At 44.1% G+C, this 17954-nt stretch overlaps 1 protein-coding gene across 1 annotated transcript in view; it reads right to left on the bottom strand.

Moving 5' to 3' along the window:
* The window catches only part of Fanci (FA complementation group I), a 59599-nt gene extending 42085 nt beyond the window's left edge, over positions 1-17514 (bottom strand). Inside the window, exons 1-10 of the mRNA XM_051148760.1 lie at positions 17420-17514; positions 14291-14393; positions 12105-12177; positions 9622-9752; positions 9120-9276; positions 8985-9042; positions 6709-6750; positions 5338-5461; positions 4141-4226; positions 2597-2723 (exon numbers count right to left, since the gene is read on the bottom strand). Of these exons, the coding sequence (XP_051004717.1) occupies positions 2597-2723; positions 4141-4226; positions 5338-5461; positions 6709-6750; positions 8985-9042; positions 9120-9276; positions 9622-9752; positions 12105-12177; positions 14291-14374 (882 nt within the window). The 5' untranslated portion in view covers positions 14375-14393; positions 17420-17514. The remainder of the gene's footprint in view (positions 1-2596; positions 2724-4140; positions 4227-5337; positions 5462-6708; positions 6751-8984; positions 9043-9119; positions 9277-9621; positions 9753-12104; positions 12178-14290; positions 14394-17419) is intronic.
* Between the last annotated feature and the right edge of the window lie 440 nt (positions 17515-17954).

Raw genomic sequence — 17954 nt, 5'->3', positions numbered from 1 at the left:
TATATAATAAAATTGACTTAAAAAACAGGCAAAAAAGCTAGGTATGGTGGCACATGCCTTTAATCCCAGCACTCAGGAGGCAGAGGCAGGAGGATCACTGAGAGTTTGAGGCCAGCCTGGTCTACAAAGCAAGTCCAGGACAGCCAGGACTACACAAAGAAACCATGTCTCCACAAACAAACAAACAAACAAACAGGCAAAAGATTTAAAGACACTTCACCAAAAATATTAGAGCTAATAAGCACATGAAAAAACACTCATTGACAATTAACAAAATGCAAAGTAAAAGCTCAAAGAGACGCCATTTCACAGGCATCAGAGTGAGAACAGAAGACAGACAGTGGTAACAAATGTCAGCCAAGACGTAAAAGGATGGGAGCCCTTGCTGATGATGGGAACGTACAATATCATGGTACTTTGCAAGTCAGTCACAGCTCAAGTACAATTGCATCCCATAGGCAGGTGCAGTTTGTGTTTCTATAATCCTCCCTCTGAGCAGGCTGAGGCAGGAGGATTAGGAGTTTGAGGACAGTATTGGCTACATTGTGAGTTCAAGGCCAACCTGGGCTATGTAATATCAGCATCTTAAAAAGAAAAAAAAAAAGGTATAAACTAGCACTTTGAAAATAGCAACAAAAACGATTACTTGGAACACGTAAAAACTGAACAATGAACTAACAAACAGGTTAGGAGAAGTTTTCAAGCCTAGCTCAGAGTCCTGGTCCCACACAATGGACTCAGGGCTCCTTCTTCCTAGGCGAAGTGGCTTCTGCTGGTGTGTCAAGGAAAGTACAAGTAAACCTTGACTACCTTGTGCCACAGAAATGCTCATAGGCTGATGCCACCACATCGAAAGGACACACAACCCACCTCGAGGGATCCCAATAGCCAAACTCAGGTAACTGAGCTCAAACCAGATGATGGCTGCTGGTGAATAGTGAACAGAACTCGTTAAAAACTTTCCTGATATGCTCAAAACAAGGAAGGGGAAAGTATACAGGGGAATGCCAGCTGCTACTGCACTGCTAGAACAAATGATACGGTAGACATTTCCTAAATTCAGCTGAGAGAAGCCTGACCCAGGCTTGAGGCACGCCTGGAGACAGAACAAGTACCAGGTCAGCTAGGACTACACAGCAAGACCTAGCACTCCAAAAGTAAAAGAATTCTCCTTTTAATTCTACCACTTTGCAATTTCCAGCTTAATTATTGATTTAGGCTAAGAATTATTAACATATGGAAAAACAATTATTATATGGTTATTGCACAAAGGATTTTCACATGCTAATAAATTAGGACATATTTTATAAAGATTTAATTATGTATATGCCTGCAGAGGCCAAAAGAGGGTATCTGTTCCCTAAAAGTGGAATTACCGGTGACTGAGAAGCCCAACGTAGGTGCTGTGAATAGAACTCTTATGCTCTTGACCACTGAGCCATTTCTCCAGCCTATACATTGTTTTTTGTTTAATTACAAGGGGAATATGTATCTTTATAAATGAAGAAAGCTGGCAGTCATTATCTTAATCAAATGATTCATTATCACCAGAAGAGATCCTTGACACTGCATGCCTGCCGGGCGCAGCACAGCTTCTCAGTCAGCTTTCTCCTTCTACCACCCTGGTCCCAGGTACTGAGCTCAGGTAGTCAGAGTTGGTGCTCTTACCCACTGGGCCATTTGACTGGCCCCTAAAGGAAGCCCTGCCCCCACTTTTTTTTTTTAATTCAAAGGCAATTTAATTAAAATTTAAAGACAAAAGTGCCAGGTCAGGCAAGCTGTAGTTCTCATCAGCTGACTAGAGTGGGAGAATGGAGAGAAGAAAAAAACAAAAACTAGCAATGGCACAGATGTCTGACACATGGAGGACAAACAGCCAAAAGACACAGCGGGGAGGGAGGCTTTAGAGAAAGAGGAAGGCGCCCAAGGCCCCAGAGTACACAGCTTAGGTCTGACCAGCATAAGGAAGGTTTTTAAATGGAGCTTGTTGGCTTAAGGGTTCCAATAGCATATATCTTCTCCTTTCAAAGACAAAAAGATCTTCCGGCCCATGCATGTCCTGTATTTGTGCTCTGGTCATTAGCTGATTCAAAAGAGACTTCAGTCTAAACACCCTATCTCAGAAAGACCTGAAAGCGTGTGTGCGTGTATGCGTGAGAGTGTGAGTGTGTATGTGTGTGCATGTGTGTGTAAAGCATGTATATATGCTTTACAATAATATATATAAATATATTTTATTAACTAAATTTCATTGTAAAAACAGATGAACTTCAATGATTTTTTTGTTCTCAAAGCTGCTTGGAAGATACTGTACAGGAAATTTTTGTTTGTTCGTTTACTTTTTTATTCTTCTCTCATACAGTACATCCTGAGCAGAGTTTCCACTCCTCCCAGCCTCACTCTCCTCCTCCCCTCTCCCACATGCACTGTTCCTCTGTTTCCCTTCAGAAAGGAGCAGTCCTCCCAGGAGTCGGCACAAACCCCCATATCAAGGCTGGATGAGGCAACTCCAGGAGGAGGAAAAGGGTCCTGAGAGCAGGAAAAAGAGATAGAAATTTTTTTTTCTCTTGAAAGCATCTTAAGAGCTGGGTGCTACCTTCAAGTGTTTCAGAAGTTCTCTGCCTAATTCACAGTCCAGTTTGATGGCAAACACAATGTGCAGGATAACGGTGCCTTCCACATGACGGAGTTCGTCTGCTGGGGCAGTAACAAGCTCCGACAGCCTAGAGGAGTCAACGGCAAGGCCCAGGTTAGGGCTAACGAATGAACCGTGCTGGGATACACAGCAGCCCGTGCTTCTCCTTGCAGAACTTCCCTGCCCTCCAGGACACTGCCACTGATCTCACCTCCCTCATCGCTGGATCTTTAAGTCAGAGTGTCTCAGACCTGTTAGGTTTCTTCCTCTTCGCATCTTCCCTAGCGAGTCCCATCCTGTCTCCTGGCTTTAGGCCCTTCCCTTTTACATGTATGTGTGTGCTCACATTTCAATACTTATTAAATAACAATCTATTTTTTTTGGTTCAGATTTACCCTACAACTCCTATAATTCCTACCTGCTCAATGTTCCATCTGGGTTCCTAACATGCCCTGCAGTCCAGTGTGGTCAGAACCGAGCTCCTTTCCCTCTCTGAACCCTGCTGTCAACATAGGGAACCACTGTCTCCTCTACAAAGGTTATTACAGACTGGAAGTAGCTGACCACAGCAGGCTCGACAGCATGAACTCCTTACCCGGCTACTTGGATTCAAAGCTTTGCTGCTATTTTCTGGCTATACAACATAGGCTAGCACCTTAATTTGTTTGTTTCTTGGTTTTCATAAGTACAAAAAGCTTGCAAGGTGTACAATAGATGCACCTGGCACAGACAAGCACTCTGCACTTGTGTTAAAAAGACACCCCCTTTCTCAAACATGCTACCCTGTGCTCTGCCTTTGTACTATGCCCCACCTGAAAATGCTCTCCTCATCAACATGTAGTGGTTCTTTTCTGTCTGTGTATGATTTCTTTTTAAAGATTTATTACATATACAGTGCTCTGCCTGCATGTACACCTGCATACCAGAAGAGGGCACCAGATCACATTATAGATGGTTGTGAGCCACCATGTGGTTGCTGGGAATTGAACTCAGGACCTCTGAGTCCTGAGCAGTCAGTGATCTTAACCTCTGAGCCATCTCTCCAGACCCCATATGGTGGTTATCAGTCAATCTCTGGCTAAAACAGAACCTTCCCAGAGATGGTTCTCTCTGACCCAGTCTAAAGTAGCTGTGGTATTGCTGACAGACATACCATCCCTTTGACGCATCTTCACACACTGTGAACTCTAAGGTTCTGTAACAGCAGGCATCTCGTCTGAGTGGCTCATCACTATAGTGCCGAGGCCAAAGCTACCCACACAGTGCAGACACTTAATTGTCTGTTAATTTCTTCTAATAAATGGATGTTAAACCTGCATCCTGCAAGACAGTTGCTGGTACTTTCCCGGAAGGGTGTGAATAAGGGTAAAGGGACTGCATTATTCTCCTACCTTCGTGACAGAGCAGCTAGGGGAGGACTACAGTTCTGTACTGAGGGGGAGGAAGGCACGGAAGCAAAGCTGGCTCCGTGAGGAAGCGCTGCACATCTACACCGTGTTACTCACCCGTCACTGTCCTGTTCCTTGCTGTGCTGCTTATCTAGCTCACTGAAGAAGGCTATTATTCCATCCAGAACACGCCTTCTGCTCCCCTATGAAGAAAACAGTAACTGTTATTATAATACGAGAACGGCCACCCAACTGAAGGTAAAATAACCAAGTACAAATTTAAATAAATAGGTCACAACCTGGCACCATGGTGATAATGTACATTACAAGTTACAACAGAGCCAGGCGTGGTGGCGCACGCTTTTAATCCCAGCATTCGGGAGGCAGAGGCAGGTGGAGCTCTGTGAGTTCAAACCCAACCTGGTCTACAAAGCGAGTCCAGAATAGGCAAGGCTACACAGAGAAACCCTGTCTCGAAAAGGAAAAGGGGAAAAAAAAAAAAGGTTGTAACTGAGTTTGAAATACTTCACAACGCCAGAGAAACAGCTTGGTTATAGGGTGCACGCCTTGGGTTCCCAACCCTAACTTGAAACACCATTGTGTTGTGATTTTCTCCTAGATGAACATTCCATCCTGCAGGAAAGCTCTTTAAGCTTAGGTAGTAGCGATGGGCAGAGGCTTCACGAAGTCCCTGCAACCGAAGAGACGCGCTAGGCCCCATGGTCCTCACACACATATACACAGCAAGGACTGTTGAGAGACTGTCAGATGCTGAGCCCACCCGGAAGAGACACTCTCCAACGTGCTGAGCTGCCTCTCCAAGTGTGCAGGACACTCAAGGGTTCTAGTTTTGGTGAGCTGTCACCCAGGCTGCTGTGGGCTTTTGATAATGTAGTCTTTGAGTCACTTCTGCCCCTGCAAGTTAACTCTCACCCCCATTCCTAAAAAGGCGCAGTAGATCTTACTGGTTCACCCAGGGGGGCTTTGCGGTAGCCTTACTTGCATCTGCTGCTGGTTCTCTATCTGGTCTGAATACGTATTTGCTCACATCTCTCCAGAACAGTGTCTCACAACAAACACACTAGCAGCAAACTTTCCATGGCCTTAGTTTATACCCTTTCTGAGGTCTTCATTCCTTTTTTTTTTTTTTAACAAAGAAAAAAATACTTTTTCCTTAGCTAAAAAGCATGATCAAATCACCACAGATGAAATAAAAACATGTATGTCTTAGAATGGAAACCAGAAATCTGAAAAAGCTGACCTGAAATAGCTGCTTAAGCATCAAGACTTAAGAAGTAAATGCTTTATTTGTACCTTAGAAGAAAGAACCAGGAGCTGATAGACCAAAGGTGGTATTTCTTGAAGACTCAACTTTGGAAACATCATCAACACCTTTGCCACCACAAGATCCATCTCTTCTGTTGTTAGATGGACGTCCCTGTGGAGCAGAGATTTTCAAGTCTAGCCAGAGCCCAACTGTTTTCTTTTTACAAATTAAATTTTGCAAAGTAAAGAATAATCACAATTTTATCAATCGTTTTTTTAGAAAAAAAGATGTAGGGACTAGAGAGTTATCTCAGCAGGCAAAGCATTTTCTGTGCAGGCGTGGGGACCAGGGCTGGGATCCCAGGACCCAAAGCTTATGATTTTAGCCAAGACAGGCTCTCTGCAAAAGCTGGCCAGCTAGAATAGCAGAACAGGCAAGCTGTGGGGTGAAGTGAGATACTATGTCTCAGTACACAAGGCAGAGGGTCCCAACATCATCCTCTGGCTCCCTCATAAACCGACACTCACAAACATATGCACCTGCATGTAGCAAAGATGCACATGCACACGCGCGCGCGTGCACCTGCGCAAGTGAATGAATAAATGAATGAATGAATGAATGAATGAATATGTAACCGGCTGAAAAGATGGCTCAGTGGTGAGGGACACGTGCTGATCTTCCAGGGGACTGAAGCTTGCTTCCTAACACCCACAGTGAGCAGCTCACAACCACTTGGAACTCCAGCTCCTGGGGATCTGACACCCACATTTGGCCTCTGCAGGTACTCGCACACACATGCATGCATAAAGAAATAATAAAACAAGTCTTTAAATAAAATTTTAAATTAAAGAATAAAGTAGATATTAGACTGTAGTTGTACTCTTTTTTTTTTTTTTTTTTTTTGGTTTTTTGAGACAGGGTTTCTCTGTGTAGTCTTGGCTGTCCTGGACTCGCTTTGTAGACCAGGCTGGCCTCGAACTCACAGCGATCCGCCTGCCTCTGCCTCCCGAGTGCTGGGATTAAAGGCGTGCGCCACCACGCCCGGCTATGTAGTTGTACTCTTATAAATAACCAATAAAGCCGACAGGCATAGTGGCGCACACCTTTAATCCCACCACTTGGGAAGCAGAGGCAGGTGGATCTCTCTGAGTCGAGGACAGCCTGTTCTACAAAGCAAGTTGAGGACAGCCAGGGCTACAAGAGAAACCCTGTCTTGAAGAACAAAAATAAATAAATAAAATAAAAGAAGAAGAAATCAATAAATGTATCAGTTATGTATTTAATAAACTAATCCAAAAACAGAAAAAGGGGAGCAAATTCCAGAACAGAAAACTGAGGTACCATTGCTGTGCTTCAGTTTCTCTAGGGTGTTGACAAAGCTTGATGCAAAGACAAACAAACAAACAAGCAATGCTTACTTGAACAGAGAAGTGAGCTGGATCACAAATCGCTGGGCCCATCTGGTAAAAGACAGTGAGGAAAGGTAAGCGCTTATATTATTTTCACTTTTACATGTAATTTCATAAAACTAGTGAAGAAGAAGGGGGGGGCATTTCAAGTTTGATGTTCAATACTGGGAAAGAAGACGAAACAAATACAGTTTAAAACAACAGCTGGGCGTGGCGGCCCTGGGATCTTGGCACTTCAGAAGTAGGATGAAGTTCAAGGTCCCCGCCCTACACAGCAGGCTTGAGGGCTATGTGAGACCTTGCCTTTTGGTTTGGTTTGGATTTTTTGGTTTTTCGAGACAGGGTTTCTCTGTGTAGCTTTGACTGTCCTGGACTAACCTGGTAGACCAGGCTGGCCTCGAATTTACAGCAATCTGCCTGCCTCTGCCTCCCAAGTGCTGGGATTAAAGGCGTGCACCACCACGCCCGGCGACACCTTGCCTTTTAAAGAAACACAAACATGAAGAAATAGGACCAATAATTAATCTTAAACTCATGAGATTAGAAAATCAAAATAGATGATGAGGTTTATACCATAGCACCAAAAACCAAACAAACTACTCTGATAGTACCCAATACTGGTAAAGTCATGGGAGCAAACACACTTTATACGCATTTTACAGAGTGTAGCAGGTATAACTTTTAAAAAGCACATACTCACAAATACCAACTTAATTCTCAAAACACAATTGGCATACATACTTACAAAATATTACTTGGGTATATTAACACATTACTGTGAACATTTTTTTTACCAGGGAAAACATTTAAACCAGGACTGCTGACACAGACCTATTTTGGCAGCACTCCAGAGGCTAAGGCAGCAGGATGGTATGTCTGGGGGCTATATATTAAGAGCCTGTCTTTAAAAAATAAGAGTTAGCTAGGCCTGATGGTGCACACCTGTAATCCCAGCACTTGGGAGGCAGAGACAGGAAGAATGCCACAAAGCTCAAGCTAGCCTGAGCTACACAATGAGACCTCGTCTCTAAAACTAAGAGAATTAAAGTGTTTTAAAAACAAAGAAAGAAAGCCAGGCGTGGTGGCGCACGCCTATAATACCAGCACTTGGGAGGCAGGGGCAGGTGGATCGATGTGAGTTCAAGATCAGCCTGGTCTACAAAGTGAGTCCAGGACAGCCAAGGCTACACAGAGAAACCCTGTCTCAAAAGTAAATAAAGAAAGAAATAAAACACAAACACACTAGACAACTCTTCTGCCTTAAGGATATCACGACTCTCCAGATCACAGAGTACGCTGCAGCTGTGTTTAAACAAAGAGTCAAATAAACTGGAAGCGCATGCAGTTTTAGTATCCTAAAACATCTCTTTCCCATACACTTCCTGCAAACCAAAGGTTAAGTTATGACAGTATTACTTTTTCTTTTCAAACTCAAGGACAATCTGATTAGCATTTGAGAAAGAAAAAAAAAAAAAAAAAAACAGAGCAAGCAAGCTAAATCTTGGCAACTTCCTGGGGGAGGGAAAATAGAGGGGGAAGAGAAAAGCTGTGCCTTTTGAGGTAAGCATAGCATTCAGTGGGAGAGACATGGTGGGGAGCTTGAGGGAGTGAGAAAGGCCAGAGTGTCTGGAAAAGCACGGACAGGATTTAGTGGCAGCATGTGCACACATGAGTGTATACAAATATAGCCAGGATGGTGGCACATGAAAGAGAGAGAGAGGAAGAAAGAGAGAGGGGGGTGTGGGGGGGGCCGTGGGGAGAATATATCTGAGAGTGGCGGCAAGCATGGGAAATGCAGAGTACAATGGAGGATGGGTTTAAAGTATAGTTAACTAAAGTACAATGACACATGCATGAAAATGCCATAATGAAATTCATTACTCTGTATCCTAGTTTTTAAAAATTAGTAAAAACAAACAAAAAAAAGCCCTATTAATTCGTATAATTAAGAAAAGGGGGGGGGGGGGCGGCTGGAGAGATGGCTCAGAGGTTAAGAGCACTGGTTGCTCTTCCAAAGGTCCTGAGTTCAATTCCCAGCAATCACATGGTGGCTCACAACCATCTGTAATGTGATTTGGTGTCCTCTTCTGGCACGCAGATGTACATGCAAACAGAGCACTGTATATATAAAAAATAGATTTTTTTTTTTAATTGTTAAAAACTAAACAAAAGAAAATTCCTGAAGAGCAACAACAACAAAAAAACTTTACAAATATCAGTTCCTGAAAGGAACCATTGTCTGGCTTTGGCCGTGTGTAGTCCTGAGATAGACCTACAGAACTCACCTGACAGAACACAGGCTGTCAATCAACTGCTTCTTACTTTCTTCCCCATTCAAATTACCTAAAACACAAAATGGATAGAGAAACTGAATTCATAATATGAAGAAAGAAGAGTCACTAGAACTGAAAGAAATTTACCTTTCTCACCAGCCAAGTCTTCCTTTTTGGTAGCCACTGCAGTAAGAATAATGGGTAATAACTCCAAAGATTTCCCATTCACTAGGCTGTCCTCTCTGACAGCTCCAACAAACTCATTGGCTAATTCAACAAGTAGCGGTCCTGGAAAATGGTGAACCTAAAAGTTCAAGGACAAAAAAAATCTTAACCCAATGTTTGAGACTTTTCTGTGAAATAAGTCTATTGCTGAACTACTAAACAGACATGACCTCCTAAACAGGCCCTGTAAGGGATTCATGGAATCGTGCTGTTCTGGTCCGTATTTGTAACTGTAAAGGACTTCAAAGGCTAGAACCTTCCATCAATCCCTTAATGCTTTCAAGACCCACAGGAGATCTACATCCACGGTACCAGAAGGTAAGCACCCTCTCAGTGGCTTATACCTTCCTGGCCCACGTCTTAAGCCACAGCTCTTACTCCCATGTAGTAGGTTTGACAGCCGTCCTTTCCTCTCCCCTCTTACCTCCAGCATTAGTAATCCTATGATCTCAGATGCTACTTCTTGTTGCAAGTCTCCCGACTCAACCAACTGGATACAGCAAGAATAGATCCGGTATCTCCTGTGGGCTCCATCTTCCTCAGAGCAGGGGGAGCCTTGATGTTTTAAAGAGGTGTACAGAACAAAGGAAGAGGAAAGAAAGCTTAAGGATACATAGGAAAATCAAACAAGTCTGTAATATAATACCGAAGCAGAAAAGTGGTGTTGTAACAGCAGTATTGAGGGGTTTGGAAGAAGTATTTAGCCAAAGCAAAAGGCCTGAAGTGTCACCTGCTTCACTAATTTATTTTGTCGCACTGTATTATTCATTCAGCAATTTGGGAATGGGCTTTCACTTACCCATGCTTAATGACTTATGTCAGAACATTATCGCTAGCTTTTGTCAAGAGAATAATAAAGACGGTGAGAATCCACTTTTTCCATAAGTAATACAAGAATACTGACAAAAAGTAGCCAAACTCAATTCCAGAAATGAAAAAAAGACTCAACCAAAGGAGCATCTATCTAAGAAAAACAATCTGGCCGGGTGGTGGTGGTGCACACCTTTAATCCTAGCACTCGGGAGGCAGAGGCAGGTGAATCTCTGAGGTCAAGGCCAGCCTGGTCTACAGAATGAGCTCCAAGATAGCCAGGGCTACACAGAGAAACCTTGTCTCAAAAAACAAAAAGAAAACAAAACCATATACTCTAAAAGGGTGAATTATCTTGGTATATGGATTATATCTCAGTCTTTACTACAGGTCACACACCTAGTCAACTTTCTTTGTTTCTTTCTTTTTCAAGAGAGGGTTTCTTTGTGTAGACTTGGCTAACCTAGATCTTACTCTGTACACCATGCTGGCCTCAGACTCAGAGATCAGCCTGCACCTGCCTCCCGAGTGCTGGGATTAAAGGCATGCACCACCCACCTGGCTACGCCTCATCAACTTAACAAGATTGAAATGACTGCAAGTTGGTTTCCATGACTCCATGATAACTCAGGGCACTGTAATCTAGGCTTTCCATACTTATATTTTTAAATACAAGTTAGTCACAAAAGTGGGAGCCACAGTAATCTACTCAGGTGTGTCTGGCCAAGAAAGGAGCTGTCCACATCTCTTGTACTTGTTAATATAAACAGGCAGCGGCTGTTAACTGTTTATTTCTTTTTCTCTGATATTTCCACAAAATACTCAGTAAGTTTACAAAAAGGCTGACTCGACTAGATGAACCGTAAAGTGTGTTTTCATGTCCTTGCAGTGGAAAATATTTTTGTGGAAAAAATAAAAATAAGCCAATAAAAGCAACTGTCTTGAGACTAAAGCCACTTTTTTTCCCTCCTGACATAGGGTTTCTCTGTGTAGCCCTGGCTGTCCTGGACTCACTCTGTAGAGCAGGCCGGCCTCAAATTCACAGAGATTCACCTGCCTCTGCCTCTTGAGTGGACTAAAGCTACTTTTAATGTTTGCCTTGTACAATTTTCTTCTACCACACTTGGGCTGGCAGCTTATATCTATACCCCAGTAGGTAGGGAGCTGAGAATTATAATTCAAGGCCAGCCTAAGCTGTGTAATGAGAGCCCGTCTCAAAATCTAAAAACAAAACAAAAACTTGGAGACAAGCACAGTAGTAGTGTACACCTGCAATCCCAGCACCCAGGAAGCTAAGTCAGGATTACTGCTGTGATATTGAGTCCAGCCGACCCTACAGAGACCTGTGTCAAAAACCAGGGTGAGGATGGGCTTGGAGAGATGGCTCAGCAGTTAAGAGTGTGCACTGCTCTCTTACAGATGGTCTGAGTTCAGTTTCTAGCACCCTCTTCTAGCCTCTGTGGGCGCTACACACACATATGCACATACCCACACACATACACAAAACCAAAAATATTTAAGGCTGGGCATACTGGTGCACACCTTTAATCCCAGCACTCAAAATGCAGAGGCAGGTGTATTTCTGTGAGTTCAAGGCCAGCCTGGTCTTATGAGCAAGTTCCAGACCAGTTGGGGCTACAAAGTGAGATCCTGTCTGTAAGTAAATATTTTTAATTTTACCACAGTTTATGAACCCACTGTGGGTCACAATCTGAACAGAGAGCCACTGCTCACATGCCAGCCTGGGAGCTAAGGCTCTGTACGAGGCATGCAAGATACGCCACTCCACTCAGACCCAGAGCTCCCTAGGTCCTAGTGAGTGCTAGACACGCCTGTTCTGTTCTCCACAGTCCTAAGACTGCGTAAACCCACACAGAGTATACTCTTTACAGGCCCCGAACCAGCAATGCAATCCCAGGCTGCCATTCCACTTCCCTTCAGTCTAACAACCCAGGACAGCGCTGCTTTAGTTGATTCTGTAGAATCTCCTGAACAAAGAGAAACGCTCCAGCGGGCCTTCAAACAGTAAGAAAGACAGCCATGACACCCAAAGCGAAGCAATCTCCCCGCGGGGACACTGGGAGGGCCGTGCATCACCTTTGAAGAGGGCTCTCAGGAATGCTCCAACAGCTCTTCCTTTCACAGCTTGATTCTGGAGGAGGTTAGTCAACTGCAGCCAAAGGAAGAAAACAATTACAGGTCTCAGGCGACTGCTCCTCTACCTAACTGGCCTCAGTGTGCAGGATGAAAACCTGTGCATGCCGCCAGGTTCAGGTCAGACTCTAAAACGCCCAAGTACTCCTTTCTTACTTAGACAGAGCAGGAAGATCTCAATAGAATCCTGGACTGCTAAGGGTAGAAGCTAGCACTGGGCACACTGACCTGAAATCCCAGCACTCCAGGATGAAGCAGGGAGGACGTTCATGAGTTCTAAGCCAGCCTAGGCTATATAGCAACTGTAAGGACAGCAAGAGCCACAAAGTAAAGCTTCTCAAAAGACTAGAGACTAGGGCTGGGATGTTGGTAAAAGCTCTTGCCTACTATGCACAAGACTCTGGCTTCAAACTCTTGCACTCCAAAAAGTGGGCGTGGTGGCTGGCACACGCCTGTAATCCCAGTGCTCTTCAGAGGGAGGCAAGGTCATTATTGGGTACACAGGAGTTTGATACTAGCTTGGGCTAGAGACCCTGTCCCGCCCCGCTTCACCCACCCCCCCAAAAGGACTAATAGCTATTCTAAAATGTACAGAGCCAGATATTATAGCAGTTCATGTCTGTAGCCCCAGTATTTGGGAGGCTGAGGTGGGAGGGAGCTCGAGGTCCATAAACATCCCAACTGGGGAACAACTCACACTACAAACATTAACACTTTCATTAGCACTAGGTACCCTGGCATGATTTAGAGACATCCACCCATCAGCAAATACTTCCGACGCATGTGCTTTCTCAGAGAACAATATAAGGCTGAGCAAAATGGACATGGTAATTTGACTCAGAGTTTATGAGAAAGGGAGGAAATGACACAAACACACACACACAAAAAAAAAAAAATCAGAAAAAAAAACTCATAAAAATACCAAACAAGTGACTAAGATAGACAATAACTCAAGGGAAGAGAGGCAAGGGCAGGCGGAACAGTTAAATTTCCTCTGAGGTAGGAGACATCTAAGCAGAGGCTGCGCAGGTAAGAAAGTGTTTGCTATGCCTGAATAGCTTAGAATAGGCAGTGTCAGGTGAAGGGTGAGGAGGAGAAGGAGCAGCAGAAAGTTAGGCTGCAGTGACAAACAAGGACCAGATTAAGAAGAACCGCATAGCAGTTTAGTCTTCATCTATGTGCAAGAAGGGGCTGCTGAAGAAAAACTAGTAAGCTGGTGGCGCACGCCTTTCATCCCAGCACTCAGGAGGCAGGGTCAAGGCCAGCCTGGTTTACAAACCGAGTCCAGGACAGCCAGGGCTACACAGAGAAACCCTGTCTCAAAAAACCAAAAACCGAAAAAAAAAAAGCCAGGTGGTAGTGGAGCACACCTTTAATCCAAGCACTTAGGAGGCAGAGGCAGGCGGTTCACTGTGAGTGTGAAGCCAGCCTGGTCTACAAAGTGAGTCCAGGACAGCCAAGGCTACACAGAGAAACCCTGTTTTGAAACTAAGAAAAAAAATAAAAAATTAAAAACAAACTAAATAAGAAAAAAAAAGACAAAATGACTTTCAATTGTCCTTTTTATTCTCAGCACTTCTTTTTTTTTTTTTTTTTGAGACAGGGTCTCTCTGTGTATCTTTGGCTGTCCTGGACTCAATGTAGACCAGGCTGGCATTGAACTTACAGTGATCCACCTGCCTCTGCCTCCCAAGTACTAGGATTAAAGGCATGCGCCACCATGCCCAGCTTTAATTTCTTTCTTTCATTTGTTTGTTTGTTTTGAATTTTATAGGGCTGGGAACTGAAGCCAAGCCAGGCCTTCTGCATGCTTGTTTGTTTGTTTTGAATTTTATAGTGCTGGGAACTGAAGCCAGGCCTTCTACATGCTGAGAGAGACTTTTATCACTGAGCTGCCCTTCAGCCCTCTTTCTACTTTTTATTTAGTCTAGGCAGGACATGAACTTGCAATCTTGCCAGCTTCCCCAATAGCAGGATGGTAGCGTACAGCTCAGTGTTTATCTATGTGTATCAAGTAAACCCCCGTCTCCTAGCACTGGTGAGAGGATAAGGCGGAGTATCCCTGTGGGCTCCGCCCTTCCCACTCACATCCTTTGAAGCTGTTGAGCTGGCCTTTTAGCGGCACTCACATCATCAGTTTTCAGGGTCTGAAGACATTCCTGCAGCTTATCTGTTGTTTTATCTGTTGCTAGAGATAAAATTTTCAGATCCATTGTTGCTCATATCAGAGAACTGTAAAGGAAAAAAAAAGTCACAGCTGGAGGCTTCTAGAAGTAAGCTTGTTGTAATTCAAACCTTACAGACAATGCAGTGTTCAGCAGATAGAGACACAGCATAAGAAGATGATGCATATCCTAATCAAGTATTAATTCTATAAGCTGATTTCACAGCTTCCACATACATTTTAACTATCTACTCAACATAATGCTTAAAACCAAAATAGCACTTAGCTATATATATCAAATATATTGCAGAACTGGGTGTGGTGGCGCACGCCTTTAATCCCAGCACTCGGGAGGCAGAGGCAGGCAGATTGCTGTCAGTTCGAGGTCAGCCTGGTCTAGAAAGTGACTCAAGGACAGCCAAGGCTACACAGAGAAACCCTGGAGAGAGAGAGAGAGAGAAGAAAAACACATTTATGAACATAAGATTGGCTGAGCTGGAGTCCAAGTGGAGCAGTAAGGAGGCAGAAAGAGAGGCTGGGAAGAAACAAGATCTCAGGTGTCAGTTAAGGAACTTAGATTTCACCAACAACTATCAAAAGTTTGTGAGCAAGAGAGTCTTTCAAGACTGAAAACAGCCTTGGAGGCAACCGAACATCAAACTAACATGCAAATCAAAGTGGAAAGGGAATGTGGAGAAAAAAGAAACGGAGAGGCGGCCTGGAGCTATTTCAGTGGTGGGGCTAAAGGCTGTGGGAGAGATGAGTAGAGGCGCAGTGGGCACAGTACTGAGTAATGTGGAGGTAAACACAGATGCAGGGGGAACCGCCACCTGTTCCTCCTCTCCCTCCTGTGTCCCATCCCCAGATACAGCGCCATCACCACTCAGCTGCTATCCCTCTCCACATGCACCCCCAGGTCCTACCAAGTACCTCTCAAATCTGACTCTGGCTGCATCTCTCCACTTCTTACTACCTTACCTCAAAGGCACCATCATATGTCCCCAAGCCACAGCAAAAGCATTTCCTTAACTTGTTCCCCTCTACACAGCAAGAAGATATTTTTGAAAACAAAACCAAATTGTGTATTTTCTTTCCAACCTATCTTTACCTTAAAAGGGATTTTCCATTGCTTTCTTATTAGGCCAAAATCCAAAAGGAGGAGAAAGAGGAAGAGAAAGGGAGCAAAAATAAAAAGGAATCCTTTGGGTTTTTTTGTTTTTTGTTTTTGTTTTTGTTTTTCAAGACAGGGTTTCCCTGTGTAGCCTTGGCTGTCCTGGACTCGCTTTGTAGACCAGGCTGGTCTCGTACTCACAGCGATCCGGCGTGCGCCACCACTGCCCAGCTATAAAAAGGAATCTTAAAAAAAAAAAAAAAAAAAAAAAAAAAAGAGCAGGCTGGAGAAATAGCTCAGTGGCTAAGAGCCCTGTGTGCTCTTGAAAAGGTCCTGAGTTCAATTTCCAGCAACTGCATGATGGATTACAACCACCTATACTGAGATCTGGTGCCCTCTTCTGGTGTGCAAGCTCACAATGCAGGCAGAACACTGTATAAATAATAAATAAATCTTAAAAAAAAAAAAAAAGTCCTGTAGGGTTTAAGCCCATGCCTAACTTCCTTTCTATTCTTTTTTTCTTTTTACATTAAAACTTTATAATAAAAACTAGCAAAAAACAAACAAACAAAAAAAGCAGAAGCAATAAAAACACACTGGGATTAACCAGCCCCAAAGCCTACACATCTCCGTGAACTTCTATAATTTTCACAGCCATTCTGAAGCTGTGGAGCCTCACATAGGGTTTTATAAATTCCCTATCCAATATGTTCTTATGCACTTACCACCAAAACCAGAAAAATATGTAAGAGTTCAAAGCAGAAGATGAGAAAGGACTGAATAGCCATGAAAACACACATATCATTGTTTTCTGGTTTTATCACTCTATTCTAAGGACAATGAATAGTTTTCTGTCCTTCAGATCCCCAAGGTCCTCCTATTATTGGCCCTTATAAATGATTTCTCAACTAAAACTAAACTAAATGGCCACCCTTCCATCTCCAGACCTCAGCTCAACCCACACTCTTAGATGCTTGGCTTAAATGCTCTCTATACATCCTCCACAGACAGCAGTAAAATTCCTTCCACAAAACTGCAAACGTTTTAATATAATGTTTTAAATAGCTAGGTCTCTCACTGGTCTACAATTCCGTGAATGAATCCAGGTTTGTCTATCGTTATCTTGAGCACAGTAAGGAGCTTATATTAAAAACCTAGCAAACGCCAGGCGCGGTGGGTGAGTTCACGGTCAGCCTAGTCTAGAAAGCGATTCCAGGACAGCCATTGCTGTTACACAGAAAACCTGTCTAAAGGGAAGGGAAAAAAAAAAAAAAAAACTAGCAAATATCTGATGTGGGCTAGAAGGCTTGCCCAGCAGGCCTGAAGCCCTGGGTTTGATGACATCACAACCCTAGGGCTGTGTACATCTGGCATGGTGATGAACTCCTGTAATTCCAGAACTCAGGTGGACACAAGATCAGAAGTTCAAGGCTACACAGAGTTGTAGCCAATATGAGACCCTGGCTCAAAAACAAAACGAAAGGAAAAAGAAACTATGAAATGAGTCAGCTAACGTGGATTTTTCTATGCCAACTTCTAAATACAGTGCCGAAAATATACTAAGCATTTAGTGAGACCTGGATGATGCTTTGTATGTTATAATAACCTCTATGTAAATGGAAAACGAAACAAAACACCCGGTGGGGTAGTTAGCTTTTGGAGCTCCATTCTGCTCAAGGGTGCACGTCCTGAACTCGCTACCTATCCTACGCAGTGCCACTGGTCTGTCTTCCCATTGGCACTGGGCTCCACGCGCGAAACTGGACTCCGAGACTTCGGAAAAGCAGGCGCTGATCCTGCAAGGCAGGACCAATAGCGAGGGCTAAGCGGGGCGCGCCCCAAAGAAACCCGCCAAAGCTGAAGTACCCGACTCCTGGCGCAGGCACCTTGCCCGACGGGACGCCACATCGCAAGCGGAAGCCAGCCTGTCCTCACCGGCCCAAGTCCTCCCGCCCTGTAATGCAGAGACCCTGGACAAGTCACCTCAACCTCCGTGTAGCCTCCTTCCAAAATTCCCGCTCAACTCCACGCAGCCGCACTTCCGTCGCCTAGAGCAACAGGTCCCGCCCCCGCGGCTCACTTCCGACTTCCTAGCTCAATGGGGCGTACCATTATGGCTGACACGGGGGGGGGGGGTTTGGAATCTTTGTGAAGTTCAAGGTCTAAATTCTCAGGCCAGGGAATTGTGACCTGCTTACTTGCTTTGGGGGACCCCAGAGTGAGCATGCGCGTTATGGTCTGCCCTGGCTAAGCTTTCCTGAGCTCTCTACTTGAAACCAGTGTGGAAGGGATTGATCAATTACTGGCTTTGCAGGGCTTTGCATTGGAAGCACCTGAAAAGCACCCATATTTCACCTTATCCTTGAGGAGAAGAGCGGGTACTAACTTCTACCCCTTTACGTAATGTTTAGCTGATACTTTCCCAGAAGCAATGAATGTTCAATACATTTTGTTAATAAACACCTGATTGTAGAGTCAAGATCAATGGAGCGGTGGCCCCGGGATTCTACTTTAGATT

The sequence above is a fragment of the Acomys russatus genome, chromosome 7 (genome assembly GCF_903995435.1).
Source record: "Acomys russatus chromosome 7, mAcoRus1.1, whole genome shotgun sequence".
In the NCBI taxonomy this organism is placed as follows: domain Eukaryota; kingdom Metazoa; phylum Chordata; class Mammalia; order Rodentia; family Muridae; genus Acomys; species Acomys russatus.
This window is presented reverse-complemented; position numbering and strand designations above follow the sequence as displayed.